General features: G+C 39.7%; 2 protein-coding genes across 2 annotated transcripts; both read right to left on the minus strand.

Annotated features, from left to right (window-relative positions):
• Positions 1-1,963: 1,963 nt before the first annotated feature.
• On the minus strand, positions 1,964-11,927 carry LOC108878914 (LON peptidase N-terminal domain and RING finger protein 3-like). Its single transcript, XM_018669951.2, is given in 13 exon segments — positions 1,964-4,872; positions 5,019-5,108; positions 5,110-5,169; positions 5,298-5,460; positions 5,563-5,721; positions 6,238-6,359; positions 6,643-6,757; positions 7,042-7,126; positions 7,218-7,422; positions 7,528-7,644; positions 7,756-7,878; positions 8,007-8,125; positions 11,068-11,927. Coding segments are annotated over 13 exon segments (2,226 nt in total). The 5' UTR covers positions 11,777-11,927; the 3' UTR covers positions 1,964-4,713.
• Positions 11,928-16,192: 4,265 nt separating this feature from the next.
• Positions 16,193-21,330, minus strand: commd5 (COMM domain containing 5). The gene is made up of 7 exons (XM_018669937.2): positions 21,076-21,330; positions 20,628-20,788; positions 19,814-19,842; positions 19,646-19,696; positions 19,259-19,354; positions 18,855-18,930; positions 16,193-17,017 (listed from the first exon to the last, which is right to left on the minus strand). Exons 1-7 carry the CDS (start codon positions 21,194-21,196, stop codon positions 16,916-16,918), a joined length of 636 nt encoding a protein of 211 aa, XP_018525453.1. The 5' UTR covers positions 21,197-21,330; the 3' UTR covers positions 16,193-16,915.
• Between the last annotated feature and the right edge of the window lie 3 nt (positions 21,331-21,333).

Genomic DNA, 21,333 nt, shown 5'->3' on the forward strand with positions numbered 1-21,333 from the left:
GCTGTTGAATTTGGCAGGGAATCTAAATCAAGCACTCCTTCAAATAATTCAAATATTTGGGATCAGCATCAAACATGTCAGACAAATCTTTGAATTTACTTTGCAGTTTTAGTTGACAAGTAACATAATCTTTCATAAATGTGAAGCTTTGACAATGGTGCATTTTAAGTTTCAAACAAAAAGTACATTTTGGAGAACTGATGGGACACTGATTATAGATTTTTGAAGACTGAAATTTCACTTTAAACACATATTAAGCAACATTAATAGGAAAATAATAAAATTAGGAAGCATCATTTTTGTGTCTCTCTTTGTGGAAGTGCTCAAGGAGAGTACCAGAGGTAGTTACACTTCTTCAAAAGGTCAGTGGTTGAATTCTGAAAGGTCAAGATATCAACAGGCAACAGAGTCTAATCCTACTGTTGTTGCATAGCTGGGTGACAAAAGATCAAAAATATCCAAAATCTCCTACAACAGTACTGTTGTTATTTGTTGTAGTCACTGAACAAGTTGGAAGTGTATGCCATTACTTAGCACATATAGCTTGCAGGCAGTGATCATGGAAGTTGGAGATTTTTGTGTCAGTGCCAGTTAGTTAGCATGATCACAGTTATCATGAGAGTGCTACAGAATATCAAAATGTTACCATCGAGCTGTAAAAGCAGGTTAGACCCAACCTGACCTTTAAGAATTCAAGAGCTGACACTGAGACTAATGCCAATGTGTTCATATTCCAACTGGGTCGTCTCTTATGACCTGTGCTAATTAACAGGATCATCAGGATCATAATCCAAGGCTATAGTATCTCATCAGTGACAAAAATGTGTTGCATTATTGTGTGAGTTGCTGGAATAAGTGTTAATATGAGTCACCCAAGGTTGCAGTGGATGAAGTTAAGTGTATTGTCTGCCAATGTGTGGAAAAAGTAGCAGAAATGCATTTATTCGCTTACTTTCCAAAAGTTAGCTGAGAAGATTGAAACCACTCTCGTGTCTGTATGCTGAATGTGAAGCTGGAGCCAGCAGCAGGTTAGCTTAAGTTAGCTTAGGTTAGCTTAAGTTTGTGTAAAGTGGAAGCAAGGGAAACAGCTAGCCTGGCTCTGTAAAAAAAAAAATCAACAAACACCTCTAAAACTCCATAATTAACTCATTAATTTACCATAACTAACATGTTACATCTTATTTGTTTAATATCTACACAAGACAAATTGCAAACGTGCAAGTACAAGCTCATCACAAGCTAACCAGCTGCTGGCACTAGAGTCATGTCAAGAGAACAACTCAACTTATTTCTGAAAGTGTCAAAATCTTTCAGGTCAAAATAGCTTTTAGGAGTAGCCAGTTTTAATACTGAGATCTTCCGGTGGATTTTTTTTTTTTTTTTTTTTCACTGACTGACTTTGATTATTATTTTAATTTCTGGCATAATACAGGGTTTTGGGCGAAGTATCCAAGCTGAAACAGTGGCTGTTAAATGTTTGCAGTTTCATTGTTCCCAGAGAACAATGACAATGTATTCAAATACAATGGGAAGAAAATCAAATACTTTCATTTACAACTGATGAATTCAAAGAGGGGACTGCTGCTCTTTGAGAGAGTATGGGAGTATGTGGATTTGCATAACTTCAGTGGTTGGTGTGGGATCTGTTTCACATGAATGTGACAAACAAATGTAATTATTACTTTAAGATGTTATTAGAGAACCCCAGGTTACTTCACACTATGTTTCCCTACTTGCCACTGCAGTTTATACATCAAAGTGAAAATGGAAGAAGTCCAACATAAGGCACTAAAACTGCTGCCACAAATATACATTAATTCACAGATATCAGTTTTAAGCCAAAACCACAGTTGGTCTCATGTTTCAACTCTTTCAGATTAAGAAATAAAGAAAACACTGGCTCATCTGTGATTTTACTCATGTTCACAAATTGTAAAAAAAAAAAATAATAATAACAGGGATAGCATATGTGATTTTATTTTAGGTGTATTTTCCCTTCACTGCTACCTCTACCTTTGCTGCTACCACATCAAGAAATCATTTGAAATATCTGTGTGATATGCTTTCATACTGGAAGTGTGATTACATTTGATTCATGGCTTTTCCCTTTCCTGCCCAGTTTGAGCTGACAAATTATAAAGTCTTATTGGTTATTAGTTACAATATTAGCAAACATTACAGTATTATTATACATGGTGGTTTCCTCAGTATTTGCACATTTGGGTCGTTACACAATACACTGTAATGCAACATATACATAGTACTTTATATAGTGTTGCTGTTTGATTCTGTGATATATCAACAAATTATTGTGGGAAAATGTTCAAAGATATTATACTTAATCAGTCCTCCATTTTTCAGCATTACCTGGCTTTGGCCCTTTCAAGACAAAATCATAAATGTGGATGATCTGACACGACACTCCCTGTATTATTACATATGAAATAAGGAGAGACAAATACACCAGTAAGCGAAGAAAATTAATACAAAGAACCTGATTGACATAGAAACATGTAAAATCAAACACACGTATATAAAATAAAAGTTGTTGAAGGCAAAGCCCAACAGTCTCCTGCATTTTTCAGAGACATGAAGCTTTTGCCATGTAAAAACAGTCATGTCACAGACATCAGCAAGGCCTCAATATTTTTTGAAGAACATATATTTTCTCAAAAATATGTTGGTGGGTATTCTTAAAATGTGTTTCCTTTGCTTTTGATCCATTTATGGTTACTTCCTCTCTGTGAAAATCATGGTTTGAATTTAGTAAAATAAAATGAACCTTAAAATGAACCTGGTATGTCGATAATTTACATGTTAAATACCTCCACACCATATTTTTCTGTGGATTGAAGGCACTAGCCCTTACTAATTGCATCAGCCATACTCAAATGAATGGAGATCTTTAGCAGTTATGTGAATGCCCATTCACTTAGGGACCAATTTAACAAACAGAAGATTTAACTTAATTGTATGGTAATCCAAACACATTAGAATTCTGACTCTTGCTATGGTGGAAATAAATACACCTGTCTGTTTCTTTCCCTTACGTAAAGTAGAAGTGCAAAATAAGTCAGAATAAATACTGAATAAATACACTTAGGAGATAATGGTATCAGAAATCCAGATTTTGGTTAGGACTTCTTACTGCATTGCGAGCTTTACAAATATCTCAGCCACAGAGAGGCTGCTGACAGCGGGGGAATCCAAATATGTTTAAGTCAACATAGCTGGGATTATGGCAGGCCAGTAAAAATACTACAGAGATTTGGGTCACTGGTGAGGTCTGGGAGGGAATCTGCCCTCAACTTGAATTTCCAGGGGTTGCCCTGCACAGCTTTCAGTGGCAGCCATGTTAGCTCCATGTTGTTAACCTCTCTTGATTGTAAAAGTGGTATTTTGTGAGTGATATTTAAAATTTTGGGGCTCCAGAGTTAGCAGGTGGTTATTGCTGATGTTGAGGGTCAAATGTTAAGTAAAAAAAAAAAAAAAAAGTTTTTGGGAAATGAGCAGCTCAGCATCTCTCTCTGTGAAATGTAAACAATGTCACTGCATGCATAAATAATGACAAAAATAAATAATGGAAAAAAAAAATGCAACAATTAAAAAAAAATGGATGAATACAACAGAAGAACAAAAGCCTTAAAGCACACCAATGTAAAGGTTCAGTCCATTGTTATTTAGCTGGATGAGACAGACAGAATTGATGGGAAGACAGATTATTGTTAAAGTTACGGTAAAGGTGGCATAATAATAAACACACTGGTTTATCTGTAAATGTCTACACGTAACAATGGGCGCCCCATTCACAGAGATTTCCATCAGTGAATGAGTTATTTTCCCACATGAAAATTTCAATCACTGTAATTAATCAGTATTATTATCATTATTCACTAACCTTTAGTGATTGCATTTAAACAAAAAGGCAAATTCATAGTTTGGTCTCTCATGAACATTTAAAGACAAATAGGATGGAGATTGGTTGAATTCGTGGTAGTCGCTACATGCAGTAGATGAATTTGCATTATTCCGATCTGGGGGATTTGCTTCATCTTTGCTGTAAAGCTATGTTCAGACAGGCAGCTCAGTTTTTTTGAGAAATTACTCTTCTTTTTGAGGATGCAAGAATGCAGTAAGATAACTTTTTTGATGTTTTTTTTTTCCACACACAACATGTATACAAGAGGAAGAGCAGAGAACTACAAAAATGGAGGACAGCCAGAAAGGCAACAGTGGAGCATGGATAGATAAAGACATATCAGCACAACAGCTTGTTGCTGCACACAGAGAGTTGGTAGACAGAAACATGTACTTAGCTTGTTGTTACAGTGAGATCAGATGTTACAATGGAGGGTGATGACTCTGTTTTAACTGAAATGTAGACGCTTCCCCTCCTGTCTGACTGTAGCTTAAGTCTGCAGGACTGCACGGTTGGTTTTCTGTGTGGCGTAAAGAGAACATTATGCTTGGAAGATATCTATTTATTCAGATGTTTTTTATCTCTGTTTGCTGTTGATGCGTAGATGAAATCCAGCGCTGCTTTTCAAAATGGACGGCACTACAACAGGGAAGGTGCAACAACATGTAATGTCAGTTTTTTGTGCATCAAAAGGAAGAACAACAGGTCAACTGCTGCTTTTGGGGGCAGGTTGTGTGCAGGGGAGGGTGGTTACTGCATTTTTTCCAGGTGGGCAAATGCTTGTGGAGAGCATGTCACCGGTGCTTGCTCTGGGCCATGAAGAGCAGCACCTTGCGGATACCGCTGAGACGATCTTTCAGAGAGGTGAGGGCCAGGAACGGCAGCTGGGCTCGGCCCTCTAACGGAAGAACGGCTAGTAGCCACCAACACCATGACGGACCGTTGGGACAGGCCTGAGAGGAGACAGAGAAAGGAAGAGGCTGTCGAGGAGGGTTTGAAGACTAAATAAAGTGGAAATGACTTTAAAGGAGTCCTATGTGACTTTGTAGATTGTGTGTGTGTGTGTGTGTGTGTGTGTGTGTGTGTGTGTGTTTTGTACCTGAAGTTCGGAGTCTTTCTCAGGCATGGGTCCAAAGTGTCCTTCAATGCGTTCCTTCTGCTCAGCCTTCAGGGAGTTGACCCACACCAGCCGCCTGGTCATACACTGCATCATGCAGAGACTGCAGCTCTCGCTCTGCTACACCCTCCACCTACACACACACATAGACACACACACACACCTTTGAGTTATAACAGCTTCTGGTAATTCTCTGTACCTGCTCCAACCTTCCTCTCTGGCTAACTTTTCTATGTCTCCAACCGATGCACCCTCTCATACCTTAACATCCTCCAGGTACTCTATATCAGCTGTGTTGTATCCGTCCCTCTCTTTGTGCTGAATGACTTTAAACCTCCGTCTGCCAATGGTGTCCACCACTGAGCGGCCATCGGAGAAGAACTTCACATCACGAATCTCCAACAGGCAGCCGTAGTCTGCAAACCTGGAGACAGGAGGCACAGTATTACACTTCCTGGATATAAACTCGGACACTTGCATATTAAACACATAACTGAGCACACACAGTCACTATCCTAACACTGACCCCTTCAGGTTGTCTCCCAGACACATGCCAAAGCAGTTGGTGCCTGTCTCTATGCATCGGCGAATCATCAGTCTGTAGCAGGGCTCGAAGATATGGAGAGGACACGGCACAGTAGGGAAGGCCATAGTGCACACGAATATAGGCACATTCTTGTTAAGGCTTGAAGAAAGGAAGAGAGAATAAAAAGGAATGTGTTCAATGTAATGAGCAGCAGAGACATAGTACAAGGAAAAATCATTTAAAAATTAATTAATAACATTAATGAGGAGTCCTTAAAATGCTCAAAATTACAATTCCATAACAACTGTGTAAACTTCATCTGTACCATGAATCCTGACTAACCAGAAGGCTACATGTAAAAAAAAAACTGTCGAGTGTGAGAGTATTGCTCCAGTTTAAGAGAAGTTATTTATTGGAGACACAAGTATGTGTCGGCCTCCAGGAAAGTGACACTTGATGCCTGACATGACGTACACTTAGAGGTCAGGGTGTCAGTAACATATGTGTTATCTACTGTAGGTCAGTAGGTCAAACAACAGAGGAGGATATTCACAGAGGGAGTGTTACATCAGACATAAGCCATAATCTATGAGAGGAATAGAAAACAGAGCAAAAAGAATAAGTGTAACCTGATAATAAGACAACAGAGATTAGCAGAAGGGAGTACAAACTCACTTGGAGAGCTCAGCCATCTCTTCCTGTTGGATTTTCTGTCTTTCCATGAGCTCAGAGGGAAGATACTTAGATATCAGGTTCTCCATTAATACTGTTTTACAGTACTGCCTCTGGACCAGGTACTGGAGAGGAGAGAGGTTGTTAGATATATGTTAATAGTAGCAGAGGCATGGAGATCACACAGTTCCATGGTATCAGGTCTCTGTAATGACAGATACCCTGAGTCATGGAATCAGAATAAGCTTCAGGAGAGGAAGGTTTGGATCAGTGCATCCCCACTGCTCTGATCTTAGATCAAATGACATTTAATGGTTAATGTCATTTAACCCCCCTAACCTGAACCCCTGACTCCAGACTCAACTGTTGTTTGTTATAAAACCTATAAATGAGTATTACACCACGTACCTCAGACAGCTCTTCTTTACAGAGTGGACACTTTGGGTTGTGGTCCAGACATCTCTCCAGACACTGAAGACAGAAGGTGTGACCGCACGGCGTCGTCACTGGCTCATAGAACAGCCTGGGTGAGAAAACACACAAGCACACACTGTTAAAACTGTGGCATTACACTGCAAGATACACCCAACCTTACTGACAAACCATTTTTATTCCCTTCTTACAGGCTGTATTTCTGTGTATTTATGTCATAACAGCTGATGTATACCACATAATAGCACATTACAGGCTATATAACTGTCAGTTGTGATTTAGCACACGTTACACCACTGCTAATTGATTTATTGCATGGTGTATGACTGCTAATAAAGTTTTAGGTCTGAATCATGCTGTAAAAGCAAATCATACCTCATACACAGAGAACATTCCAGATCTGTCGGGTCCAAGACGTCACTGACCACAGGGCTCAGTGAATCAGTCTCGGCTGCCGGCTCTGGATGGAGACATTATCACACGATTAATAAGATGCTGCTGAAGGAGAGAGAGTGCAGGTGCAGGTATGTGTGAGGACTCCAAAAGCTCACCAGATCTGGATTTCTTGTGATCATTGCCCTGCCCCCCCTCCTCCACCTCCTCCTCTGTGCTCCTTCGTTTCCGTTTGCGGGGGAAACAGTGGTCAGGCCTCCTGATGTCAGATTTCTGCTGACCTTTGACCTCTCTGCCCACTGACCGTGCAGGGGTAGTGGAGGCAAGACTGGACTCTGATGACAACAAGCCGGGACTAATAGTCTGAGAGAGAGAAAGGAGAAGGAGAAGGAAATCAAACCTGACATCATGTCAGTATCCTGCTTTATTTTGACTGAGCTGACGACCAGAGGTGAGGGCATCTCTTACCTGGAAGGGAGCACTGATGCTGTTTTTGATGTGAGTTCTGGAAGACAGTATGTTAGAGTAGTCTGAGATGTGTTCAGGGACCTGATCTGTGACTGGAGCCAGAAGGTGACTGAGGAGCTGAGAGGAAAAAACAAACAGTGGTGTAATTATTCTGTGTGTTTATATGCATTTATGATTGTGAGACTGTAGCATTCTGGCTGCCCAGCACTATACTACTGTTAGATTTACCCTGTGAGCTTCAGTCTTAGCCAGTCTACAGTCAGGCTCTATGGACAGACAGACCAGGTACTCTCTCAGTGCTTCCTCCGTCCTGCCCAATGACACCAGGGCCTGGGCCTTACGAACATGACCCTGTAGGCAGGGAGAAGATGCAGCATATTACAAGGTGGCAGATTTTTACGTTTTAACTCACATAAGCTGCTTATCGCATATCTGTTCATCATGCTGAACAAATAAAGCCATAATGTGTTCTGCCATACCTTGGACCAGTGAGGTTTAAGTCTGCAGGCCATCTCAGCATCTCTCAGAGCATTTTCATAGTGTTTAAGACTGGAGTGGATCTGGGAGCGATTACTGAACAGTATGTGGTCCATGGGTGCTGAGGAGGAGAGGAGGATGGGTTAGAAAGACAGTTAGGTTGGTAGGTAGGTGCTTGGCTGGTTTTTGTTTGTCATGATGAATTAATAGATATTTTTTCAATAAATCCATTAATCATTAGTCAGTGTATAAAACATCAGAAAATTTGAAAAATGTTTACAGTTTCCCAATGTGATATATTTAAATGACTTGTTTTGAAAATGTTTAGGACATAAATGCAATCTTCAAGAACTGCTGAAAACTGATCATTTCTAATTTTTTAATTTATTTTTTAAACTGACATTTTATGGACCAAACAATTAAAAATGTAATTGAAAAAATGAACAGTAGATGAATAGATAAGGAAAATAACTGTTAGATACTGGCCTAAATAGAACAGAACTGAACATTAAAGGAAAAGCTGCAGTGAGTGTATTTTAATTATTGATTAATCTATAAATATTCTATTTTGATCAGTCATTAGTCAATAAATTATCAGAAAATAGAGAAAAATGGCCACCAGAACCAGAGCTGACATTTTCCTTTTTTTCCATTTTTTTTTAATTGTCTAAAACCCAAATATGTTGAATCTATAATGATGTAAAACTGAGGGAAAAAAAACAGATTATCACACCTGAAGAGCTGGAACCAGTTGCTAAATAAATTACTTTTGAAAAAAAAAGCTTCCTCTCAATCAGTTAATCATTTGTTGAACTGTTTTAAGCTTAAAACCTTTATATACTTCATAAGATTCATAACCCCTAAACCACAGCAACTGTTTCACAACCTACTGCAGAGGGGAAAAAAAATCCATGACCACCACATGTTTATTTTTTTCTTATGTCTTATAAAGCTTTACTGGTGATATAAGGTCTCAAGTTACATGACAGAAGGAATATTTAAATGGACCACTTTCCACATTACAAAACGTGTTATGAAAAAATGCCACCTTACAAAACCATGCAGCACTATCAAGGTCACCCACATTCCAGGTTTCATAACTGTAGAAACTTATGCAAATGTCGCAGTTGGCCATATGGGAATCTGTAGGAAACATTTTACTGCCTTTGGTACAGACGCAGGTAGTAAATCATTCGATGAAATAAAAACAGAAATGGAAATATAGGAGATGCCTCAAGCAAAAAGGAATGTTTTATATCACATGAATGTGAGAGATAGCAGGTAACCTACAGGTCGTAATGTTAGAGCACAACCAGTATCAGGCAGAATACTTATAAAAGTAGGACAGGAGGACCATCGTTTAGCACAGAACTTACTGCACAGTACTTATTTTCAACAAAGCAGCTTTGTTACACATGCACGTGCATGCACACAAACACACACACAAATGCACACACACACAGATCTGTGCTAATTATAACTCTAAGGACATTGTACTGACTTGCATTAATTCCCTGGAGGCTTACTCCAACCTTAACTATAACTGCTACATGTCCAAACACAACCTTTAGCCTAATCTTAACCTACATCCAACTAAAATTAACACTGAAACAAAGGTTAACTGTTGGGACCTGATTTTTCACCTGCTTGTTAGATGAATCCCCACATCTAAGGAGGGGGGCAGATATTTTTTATAGAATGCAATAAATGCAGTTCAATTCAAATACTATGCAGGCGAATTTGAACAGTATAACGTGTGTTTCTATAATATATATTGATAATTATGGTAATGTGCACTACAGATTCTGCAAGTACGAGTGATTTCCAATCTTTTTTTTTTTGCTGAGATTCAGCTCAAACTAATTTGCACAGATTCTCATGTTACACAAATAGGGATTATGTGTAATCGTTAACACGATAACACCTTTGCTAAACATGCAGAATCACTTTAAATAACATCCTGGTACACACTCAGACCTGGAAAGAGCCCAGGACGATCATTATCTATCGCTGTGGGAGCTACCACAGCACAACAACAGCCAATTGTTGGCCTCTGAGCAGCTCCACTGCAGCAGCTGAGAGATGAATGCTCTGCTGGAGGGCCCGCTTGTACAGAGATGCTGGAGCAGTTGATAACTTCCTGCGCAATTCAAACTGTTGCATCTATTGTCTGTTAACTTATCACCCAGGGAAACTATGATACACTTCTCAGATGATATAAGTGTCGGTGAAACAAGTGACACACAGCAGCACAGTGAAGTCAAATGAGGTCAGGTCAAATATTCCAGTCAAGACTTTGGCCTGTGCTCGAGAGGGCTCTCCATTTCAACAGACCACCATCAGTGATACCAATTCACTGATCATATAAAGCAGCATATACATGTAACTTTATTCTGTACTATGGATCTTAATTGATAGTTGTCTTAAAATATATCTTATACTTGTGCAAAGCAGAAGGTATTAGCCTGCTGATAATCCCTGTCTGGAGGTCACAGTTCACCTGTTTCATCGCCCCTACCACCAACACTGCCTGTTTAAAACCTCTGGTACCAATAGTGTACCTAGTGGTGACCTGCAATAATACCCTTGACCCACATTTGCCTGAATCATGGTTTGACGTTACACAATGAGTGAGCCGAGGGGGGCGGGTTACGTGCTTACGCAATGTTTGGTCCACTGGCCCAGCCTACATAACCCTGTTATCCAACACATGGCGACATGGCTTTCAGAAGCCAGCAGAGAGGCAGCATGCCACCGCAGAGTGCCACTGTCCCACGATATGTAACACACTTACGACACTAAGTTATATTTTATAACTCTGTTTGTTTTTACTTTGTCGTTCTATGACAAGTCACTTAACATGCCATTATGTAGCCTTAAAAGCCTTATTACACTGAAGAGTAACACCAGAAAACACGAAGTTAAAGAAGCGAAATATGCTACAGTAGCTCTGCCACACACTTTCTTTAAACAGCAGCTGTAGTGGTAAAACATGCCCTGTCAAGCCACTGTTAAATGGCTTACGTTTGACATAAAATAACAATAAATAGTTCAGTGTCCTACCTATCAATATGGCTTGGTTGTATTTCTCCAGAGCAGCTTCCATCTTCCTCTCAGCGTACAGTCCGTTGCCCTCCCGCCTCAGCCGGCCGGTCTGGTGCAGGGTCGGGAACCACTTGGCCAGCAGGCTGCTGAGGACCACGTTGACCCTGTAGCTCTGGACGTCGGCTACCCTGGAGCTGTCCCTGCACTCCTTACACATAACCGGCCGCTCCTTCTCCTTCCTCTCCCTCTCCAGACACTTTTTACAGAAGCAGTGTCCGCACGGCAGAGTCACGGGCTCGAACAGAAAGCTGAGACATATCCGGCAGGAAAAGTCAGCATACCCGCAACCTGTAGCATCAGTACCGGGGCAGGCTGCTGCCACCGCCGCCGCCGCCGCCCCTACCTCCTCCCATGTCTTCAGGCTGCCGCTCTGACTGTCACCTCCGTCTTGCCTCCTGATACTACCCGACAGGTACTCTATGAGGTTGACCAGATGAGCAGGTCTCAGTCTGTCTATTTCCGAGGCTTGCCGGTACACGTCGAAAGCTTCGGTGAATTTACCCCCGAATGCCAGCGCGTCAGCCCGCTTCACCATCAGCTCCTGTCGGCTCCCTGGATCTCCGAGACCCGCTAGCTGGCACTCGTAGATATCCGCCGCCAGGTCGAAGTTTTTCGACTGGAAAGCCTCCGCTGCAAGCTGCAGCATACTCTCACTCTCTGTCCCCATACCCAGCAGGTTGACTGAAGTCTATTCCCTCATCTGTGAGGTGCATATGTGGTCAATATCCCCACTGCCATTCATATTTGTGTCCTCTGCCGAGAAGTACTGACTACACTGCACTCTCATGCTCTAGTCCAGGAAGTACTGATATTATTCTCAATGGAGCAGCGGAGGAGAAAAAAAAAGTGTTATGTAAAAGTTGTGTCATGTGATCCCAACCAGCTATTCTCATTGGGCGAGTTTAGAAAAACTGTTACAAAACAATCTGCCATGTAACAGTTTCAGTGTCGGGGGCAGGGGGCAAGGAGTCTGTCTGACCTGCATCCCGGACTCCAGTAAACAGTGACGGGTCAGTGTGGTAGCCCAGATGGGGGACCATGAGAGGTCAGCAGCGGTAGAGCTGAAGAGGTCCCACCAAAACAGAGTGAATTTTACTGGTTTTGGCACTCTAGAGGTCCTAGTTATGAACTTATAATTATGACTATTTTAGCACAAGTTTCCTCCTCTGCTGACTTTAGACTGTGACCCACATCATCAACAGATCAGTGCAGTATTAAATCATGTATGACCCAAATCATATGTAACAGCAAACTTCTCAGATGATGTTTCTTGGGTGTGGCTGTCTAATTAATTGAACTAATCTGCAGTCTTATAAACTGTGTGTTTCAACCCTGTTATTAAATTATTATGTACAGAAAGAACACTTTCATTATCCCCTGAACACTATTATCACTGCTGATCTAACAGTTAATGGCAGTCCTACTGATCAACCAATATCAACTGAGACTTAAGTTATTTTAATTTTCCTCATTATGTCTTTAAGTAATTGCAGAGATTTTAATTAGTGTTACATGTCTTTTAAGTAACATTTTTGGTGTGGTCAATAACTGTTGTGGTCAAGGAGTTGTTAGTTCAGATTGTAAAACTGACCTGAGGCAACTGTTCAAAAATTATATGGTACAATAATTAACCCATGGGTGTGCACTTTTATAAGCATTCACTTTCTGTTTCATTTACTTACACAAGAAAAATAGCAGTTACATGACCTGCAAATACCTGCTGTGTTGTTATGAAATGACCTTTTTTTTTTTTTAATCAAGTTGAATTTTAATGCACTTATTTTTGGAAAAGCTATACGGAACACAGGCAGCAGTCTGAGAAAAATTTGAGCTTTGAGGATAGTTTACATGCTGTCCCATGTAGCACCCCTATAGAGACTGGGGATTAAATGATTTTGCTCATTGGCACTTTGGCAAGCCTTTGGATGCTTCATCGCCTACTCTCTGCTGGCAGAGAGTTGGAATGTACAGTGCTGTCAGTACTGGGATGTAAACCAACATCTTTTACTACACGCTCACTCCACCCTGTTACCTCCCTGCCAACCTGCTGCCTCCACCCACTACACAGCTCAGAAGGTCAGGTGCGGGGCAGGTAAACCTGTTCAGCTTTTACACAAACTTAGCATCTGAGGACAAAGAGTTTAATCATTAGATGGGGAGGATGTCACCCCTCATCACTACCCCTCAGATCACTGTCTGGGGTGTTAGACAACCCAAATGTCAACTTATCAAACCATGACATTGCCTGAGAACACAGCTGGTTGGATAGCTGTGACAGCAGACAGTTGCTCATCAGAACTTTGATGTTTAGCAAATCACTGATGCATAAAAGTTCTTGCATAATGACAGAAAATCAAGATATCTTACCTAACACATCGAAAAATACTGTTAAGTGGCACGATACTATAGCACAATATGTACATATCACCTACAATGTTAGTACCTAAGTTATACATAGACTCCTTATAAGGTCAGAATTAGAAGTAGGTTGTGGTTAAGGTCAGAGTTTAATGACTGTTTAATGAATTGTCCTCTACATGGATCCAAATACTAGACCACATGGTATTATTAGCATTACCTGTTGTATTTCCTCCAGTCTCAAATTAAGCACTGTTTCCTAAAGGGGTTTTGCTGCGGGTGAGTGGGGGATTAGAGGCGAGTCAGTCGATCAGTGTCCATATCAGTAGTAGCAGTGCTGGTAATATAGGTCGGCCGGTCTAGCCTGTGAACTCAATCCCACACACAGACGCAAACTCTGACTGACATATACACCACTGCAGACACAGACAGACTGACACACATGTAAAACAGACAGATTGACATATATGCAAATGAGGACAGATGCAGATGATTATGCAAGCACATAAACACACGCTGACCACACACATATTAGGCAGAGATCCTCTTGTCCCTTCACACCTTGAAATTTGGTTATGTGTGTTTCTAAATAGGCCAGCAATTCAGTCTAGCCAGCTCCTCTAGTGCAGACTGTCTGAACATTAAATACTGGTTTGGGATCAGCAGTTATCCTCAAAGTCACCTCAGAGACTGTTATAAAACACGTTCCTTCTTGGCTGCAAAGAAAGATAGATATTCATGTGATGGATTCAAATGCTGCTTGTGTTTTTCCAAAACACCATAGGTGTCACATTTCACAGTGAAAATCTCATATTTCAGGGCATTCGTTTAGGGAAAGAATGCATAAACATAGGCTACAGGAATGGGAAGCATGAAAGAATCAAGACAGAATTTGAGATAGTGTATGAGTCAAAGACTTGCATGACCATGAAAATGACATTTTTTACTATTTCATAGCAGGAGCAGGTTTTCTTATGGTTGTTCTTACGTGGAAAATTAGATTCATGCCGGTGTCTGTTTGGTCAAGGGAGACAGGATCTGATCCGTTACCTATCAAAATAAAGAGCAGATGTTTTGTGTGAAACATTGTCTTTTATCTTTATTAAAATACAATTAGATGGTAATTTATGAATGGATGGAGGTGGATGTGTGAAAGACTATGAAAACATCCTTATGTAACATCTTTACATAGTTGTTCTTCACATATGATATATGAGCATGATATGGTAGTAGTATATAAGTGTGTCATGTAACATTGTGCAATTATGAGTCAGAATTTTTCATCCAGGGTGGGAACTGATTCTAAAGAATTTGGAGGAAAATGTTTCTCTAAACTGAGCTTATGATTTCACTGAGTAGTTCTTATGTTCCTTTGTGTTGAAGTATTTTGTGGTATGTGTTAGTGTGTGTATTTTCCAGCATGGGGGAGGCCGAGTGCCTCCAGATATTAGTGATAAGTCTGTCAAGTTCAGCTGAACCGAAGGGACAGGGGTTTCTTTGTGCTCTTTTACAGTATAAAAAGGGAGTTTGACTGTTGTTCAGGGAAACCTCTGCCTAAGTGAACAATCCACTATACAGTATTTTGCACTACATATTTTCATACTCATTTACTGCATTGTTTTGATTATTTATAAATTTCATTACAGATGACATGTATATCATTACAACGATGAATGAAATAACTTCAAAAGATCAAAGTGTTTGCATTTTTCATATTTCAATTCAATTAGTTGCTTTTTCTTTAAATTTTTAATCACATCATTTGCAGATTCCATTTTAAAAAAGACCTTTATTCCAGTTAAAAAAACAGGTGACTTACTAAATTTTATTTATTTATTTATTTATTTTGGTGAACATCTTATTTGTGTCTCCCCACAAAATAATTAATTTTGTAGGTACTCAACATGTAACATTTTTTCCCAGTATAAGTATCTATGGTGTCTTCTGGATGCTAACAGAAAATAAGCATTAAGTATTTCAGTGTAGAGTTAAAAACTGAGGCTTTACTAAATTTTATGACAAACCATTAAATATTTTTAAATATTACATTTTCGCTCAGAGCCACAAATGTGAACTTTAAGGTGGTGTAAAAGGAAAAGTCATCATCACCAGTCAATAGGCTTCATCCTCTGGTGACCACAAATATCTGTATAAAATTCATGACAGTCCATCAGACAGTGTGACTAAAAATCTGTGTATTATAAGACAGTTCCACAAGTTGACAAACCATCAACCGACTACGTTAATTAAAATTAATGTGACTGAAGTATGAAATTGGGTGATTGCAGAGTAATTTTCCACTGTTGATGTGTGTTTTTTCAGACATCGTTTTTGGGACTAGTCAAACATTAGAGAGCTGCTGGTTCAATCATAAACCTGATCTGGGCAGCTGTTCAAAAATTAACCCATGAGTGAGTGCGAGTGACATTTTCTTCCTGTTTCACTTCATTTATTTACACAGTAAACCGTATAGGCCTTAAATCACTGTTGAATCATTGTATGACTGAAGGTTTTATTTACTGAGAGTGTTTGATACAACTTCATAATGATTTGTTGGCTATTTGTCACTTGTATTGAGGCTGCTACTTGTTTATGTGTCGACTTATTTCCGTATGTGTTTATGATGGTGTTGTACACGTGTACAAGTGTTAAACCTTTATTAAATGACTCATGTATATGTACCTCTCTTGACACTGTGTTCAAATTTCAACAAACCTATTACAAGTACAATGATGGACAGATTTTATTAGAGAAGTGTGGTTCAAGAGGTACAAATTTTTGATGTTATTATGGAAAACATACAAAACAACAACAAAAAAACATCATCCTGCTTTTTATACAATAGTGCTACAAGCCTTTTGTTCTGTCACTGGTTTGAATAACAGGTATAAAAACATGAGTAGAAAAAAGAATACCTTGTTCATTCACATCATTTGTACATTCTCATGTTTCAGGAACAGTTGAACAGCATGTTCAGACTCAAACAACAGAGCAGATCACATGACTCCAGTTAAAGTGGCCACTTAGTGAGAGAGTGTCTGAGAGTTCACTGGGCTGCATTTGTATTTTGGTACGATGGAGCTTCGCAGCTGTCTCAAACATACGGACCACGAAACTGTTCAGTTCTATTCTGTTTGCAACAAAACAAGTAAATAAGTGATACTGTCTGATTTCACAGGTCTGTTTTTAAACACAGGAAACTGTCCTGTGGCGCAGCCTGACTATCCTTCCTACGCTGCTCTTATCATTTGACACTCTGACAACAGTCCAGTATGTTGGATGCCAACACTCTCAAAGCATAACTCCATGACAGACAAATTATCATTGTTATCATTTATGATGTATTTTAAGTTTCTTAAATGAGTGTTGTCCTGTGTGCAGCAAATTTACAAGAACTAAAAGCCAAGTAGAAAAGTTTAATTTACCAACAACCCTACATGGTACGTTATCAATCTTGGATTTTGAGAATGCTCCTCTTCTCCAGATCATTCATCTCTTTGAGGATCAAAGCCACATTGTAACGGAGCTCCTGGAACTTCGTCACTGGCACCTGAACAGAAAAACAACAACTCACTGACGATGTAAAACAGACAGCTGCACAGCCAAGGTGGGGCTACAATAATGATATAATATTTAGATGGTGACACACAACACTGTAGTGATGGGATGATGGTCATTATTGAGATGTTTGTTTTTAGTTCACAGTGAACGATTCATGGCAGAGTTGACCTCTGACCTCCCTAAAGGGAGAAGGTGAGAAGGTGGGTCTGTTTTTTTGTGATTACAGCAGAGGGTATCTGTTAGACACTTTCCGGAAGAGATCCTGTGAAGCGCATCAGGTAGAGATAAGGTCCATCAATAGAATCTGCACATCGGATGTTGTTGCTGCTAATCTTCTAATTCAGTTGTAATCTGATTACATAACCGCTGCACCTAGTGCAGTAGTAGGAGTCCTCCCTCCTGCTTCTGTCTACATTAGAGACCTACTTCGAAAGCAGCGACAGCTGAAATCTCTAATCCTGCTTCCATTTTGCCACTATGAGGCAGGTACACTGTAGCGGGAGTATGGCGCCCCCTGCTGAGTCAATACATTACTCATTTTGTTGAAGATTTGATTTAGCTGTGGAGTTTCTCACTTTGTCTGCTCGCTCTTTATATGAAGAGCTTTCTAACTCATTCATCACTACCTGCAATTATTTCTTCCAAGTGTACAGTTATATTACAAGTTATACATTTTATAGTAATGTTATAATGGACTGTTTCAGCATTGTGCTGTTGTTGTTGGCGCAGAAAGGCAACAATCCTTTGTATAATTTTGAGATGGAAGAGACATGATTGGAGTTTCGGGCTGAAATGTATGTAATCCACAGACGTGGCTATAATTTTATTTTTACAGGAAAAAGGTTAATTTACCAAGAGATAGGACAGTTCGATTTTCTATTATACCCACCTTTATTTTTCACACTGTAATGAATATTCTCTTATACAATACGTGTAACAAGTGGAAACATGCTGATACTGAATAAACGAAGACACAGTATTGAGAACAAGTTCCAGGTTTGGCTGTGGTTAATAATGGCTACTTCAATTATTCCACTGTGATCCTATTATGTAACAAGTGAAACAGACCAACATTAGACCACTGGCTAACAACCAACATCCTTCTACCCACAGTGTAGAACTATCACTAGCCATATGGATAAAATGAACACCCATGGGATATCTATGGGTTTCTGAAAGCCAGAGACAGTTCTAATGAAAACTGAAGTCTATTTAAGACTCCAGTAAACAGCCAAAGCCTCCAAAACCTGAATGTGCAGGAGCTGATATAAGTCCTAAGAGTTTAAGAAGAATGAAATCCTTGAGAAATGCATAGACACACTGTTTTATGTTAATCTTAGAAGGAAGTACATTGCAAAAGATGGTGCCTTGTGTTGTGAAAAAGGAAGACCCTCACTCTGACAGTAATTAAGAGATTTTGACCTTTTCTAGGACTTTAATGATTCCATTTACGTATTTCACAACTTTTAAGTACTCTCCAACATCTGTACCTGGGTCGAGGAGAAGGAAAGAAACCACCCTCTTCTCTTTCAACAACTACTAGAGTCTGTATTCCTCTCAACAAGATACTTGGAAACTATAAAACCAAAAGTGTGACCCCTCAAAACTGCTTCATTGTAGATGCTGAGGGGCTAGTGTGAAGTCATCCATGTAATTTCCATCATTTCTAAATAAAGAATTTGGGCATACTCACCTATATGTCTTTAGTGCTGGTTTCAAAATGGAGGTATTTGACTTGCTAGGCTTGTATTTATGAATTGGGCACATAAATTGACAATGAACACAGGTTGAATAGATATGTAAAGAAACAATCAATTGTTTATTACCTCAAAGCGGTGAAAAGTCCCATCTGACAGTTTAATCTGCATCAGCACAGAAGGCTGCAGGGCTCTGGCTAAAGAGCTGGAGGGGGGGCATAGAAAGACGTGGACTTAATTACTTACTTTGCTTTCAAACAGTACAACAATAAAACATTTGGTCACATCTTTGATACTAAATGCTTATTTCAGAGGTGCTTCTGTTCTGTGTAACCCAAAGATCAACTGTCAAACAAACAGAATGACTTCAATGAAATGGTCATAGTTGAAAAACCACTGCATCATGTTAGTCAGTAATAATTATTCAGAAGTTCTACCAGTGTTCCCTGAGTATTTTCCAGACATGGGTATGACAAACGTTTGAGTCATCAGTATATATCCCACAGTGCTCCTTCTCCTCCTCAGTATATTACCTCGTAGAAATGGCAACATCCACTCTCCATTTACAGTCTTCGATCGTGGGCAGGTGAGGATCACTCTGGGAGGTCCCTGCCTCTATAGCTGCACGGCTAAAAATACAAAGCAGATGGGAATCATAATGTCTTCATAAACTGCATCTGTATGCCACAGCTGCACTGCTCAGAAATTAATGGACAAATGTCAGATGTCAGTGTCCTGTGATAGATGTCCAACCACTACAGTGACCAAACAAGTTCAAGTCACAGTGACAATGAAAAAGGTCTGTCTTCTTTACTGTCATTATTCATAGAACAGGGAGCTCTGTCCTTCGTGAGGGGACACAGAACCTTTGAGACAAAATGTGTAAATGTCTACATTTAGAGGTTGTAAACTCAACATACCGATTTCCAAAAACCACACTGGAGAAATCTGTGATAAAGTCTTCTGGTATCCTGCGTGACAGAAACAGAAACAACAAATTCAGCATTTGAGGTTGCAGTTGTGTTTTTTATAAGAAGTGATAGTGAATCAAAATAATGAGCATGTGATAAAAAGATATTGAGTCTTGCCTTAATTCTCTGAGATCTTCTTTGAAGGCCTAAACGGGGACACAGTGAAACCTTTAAGTATTTTCTATACAAAAATAATACATTCACTGTAAAGTGTGCAATTGAATGTTTATGATGGGGAAGCAATTAGCATTTTGTTCCCTAGAGCCCCATGAATAACAGTGAGACAGTGAATCGGCAAGAACAAAACCAGAGCTGTGTCCAAAGTCACGCCCTTGTTCACTCATTCACTACTCCCTTTATAACAAACAGTCTGTACTTTACTCTGCAATGAGCACTATGTTGACATTTTGGACACTTATCACACATGATCATTTTGCATTATCACTGACAGGTGTAGTGTTGCACTATGGTAAATTTAGCATTAATAACATGCATGTTTAGTACTTTCTCCTATCCACTGTGGGCATTTTTGAGGGCAATAAATGTGTAGTGAGTGCATAAACTACACATTCATAAGACAAACACTCATACAATAACAAAAGTTACATACAAAGCATGATGTAGAATATATAGAGTGATTTCAGACACAATGCCAGAAGTCTGGAACTGAAGCAGCTAAATGGAAATCAGCCATCCCTCATGTTATTATTCATACCTGTGCTTTTGCTACTGTGACATGTCAAAATGTCCTTTGTGTTTTTTAGCATACTAAATACACTACATTTTCAAAATCTGCTTAGTTGTATGTAGTGTATTGGGACACCAGTCATGTCTCCTAGTAGCAAGTAAAGCACCAGTGAGACAAGATTTCAGCTGCCAAAACATGATTTTGTGCTTTGTATCAGTATGTGATTTACAGTGACCGGCGTACCTCCTGTTTGAGTGATGATGTGGGGATGCGGATGGCCTCGGACAGCACTCTGTACATCCCAGCTATGATGTGACTGAGCCTCTCCTGTGGGATGGTACTGCCCTCTGCTATCGCCTTCATCACGTCTCTGCAGTCCTTCCCCTCCAGGGCACTGACCACAGCTGGGCAGAGCAGTATTCACATGCAAGGACATTTAATTCACCTATTTAATGGATTTACCTGATAGTGCACTTGCCATGAGAAACTCGTAGTAAATTCTGTTTAATTAAGCAACTAATGAATGTCAAGTTTTGTTTTCTCATAGCAGTGACTTACACCATGCATTTAAATATATAGACGTGCTATGGATATCTGTACAAGTCCGTAATGCATAATAATAATAATAATAATAAACTTTTAAATGGCTTAAGAGGCTGTAACAGCTGTATCATCTCGCATTATCGGTTACCTTTCAGGATTCTTCTGAACATCTCTTGGTCCACATCCTTCAGGTTTTTCGACAGTGACTCAATCTCTGGTGGTATCCTGCCTCCCAAAAAGCTGGAGTCCTTTCCATGACTCGAAGACATGACTAATCACACAATAATATACAATATGTACAGATGACAGATAGAAAAACAGATAAATTTAAATACAAGGGTTCGTACTATCTAATATGCTAGTTTACTGTTTATGTGACTGCTTCCGCCTTCAGGTCACATGACGC

This window comes from Lates calcarifer, linkage group LG8 (assembly GCF_001640805.2).
Source record: "Lates calcarifer isolate ASB-BC8 linkage group LG8, TLL_Latcal_v3, whole genome shotgun sequence".
Lineage (NCBI taxonomy): Eukaryota > Metazoa > Chordata > Actinopteri > Centropomidae > Lates > Lates calcarifer.

What these genes read in the sequence shown, in the direction of transcription:
- commd5 (XM_018669937.2), bottom strand. Translation starts at nt 21,196, where the DNA reads ATGTCTTCGAGTCATGGAAAGGACTCCAGCTTTTTGGGAGGCAGGATA. An exon ending in GTTCAGAAGAATCCTGAAAG is followed by an intron (nt 20,789 to 21,075) that starts GTAACCGATAAT and finishes TGCTCTGCCCAG; the next exon opens with CTGTGGTCAGTGCCCTGGAG. An exon ending in CATCATCACTCAAACAGGAG is followed by an intron (nt 19,843 to 20,627) that starts GTACGCCGGTCA and finishes GTCCCCGTTTAG; the next exon opens with GCCTTCAAAGAAGATCTCAG.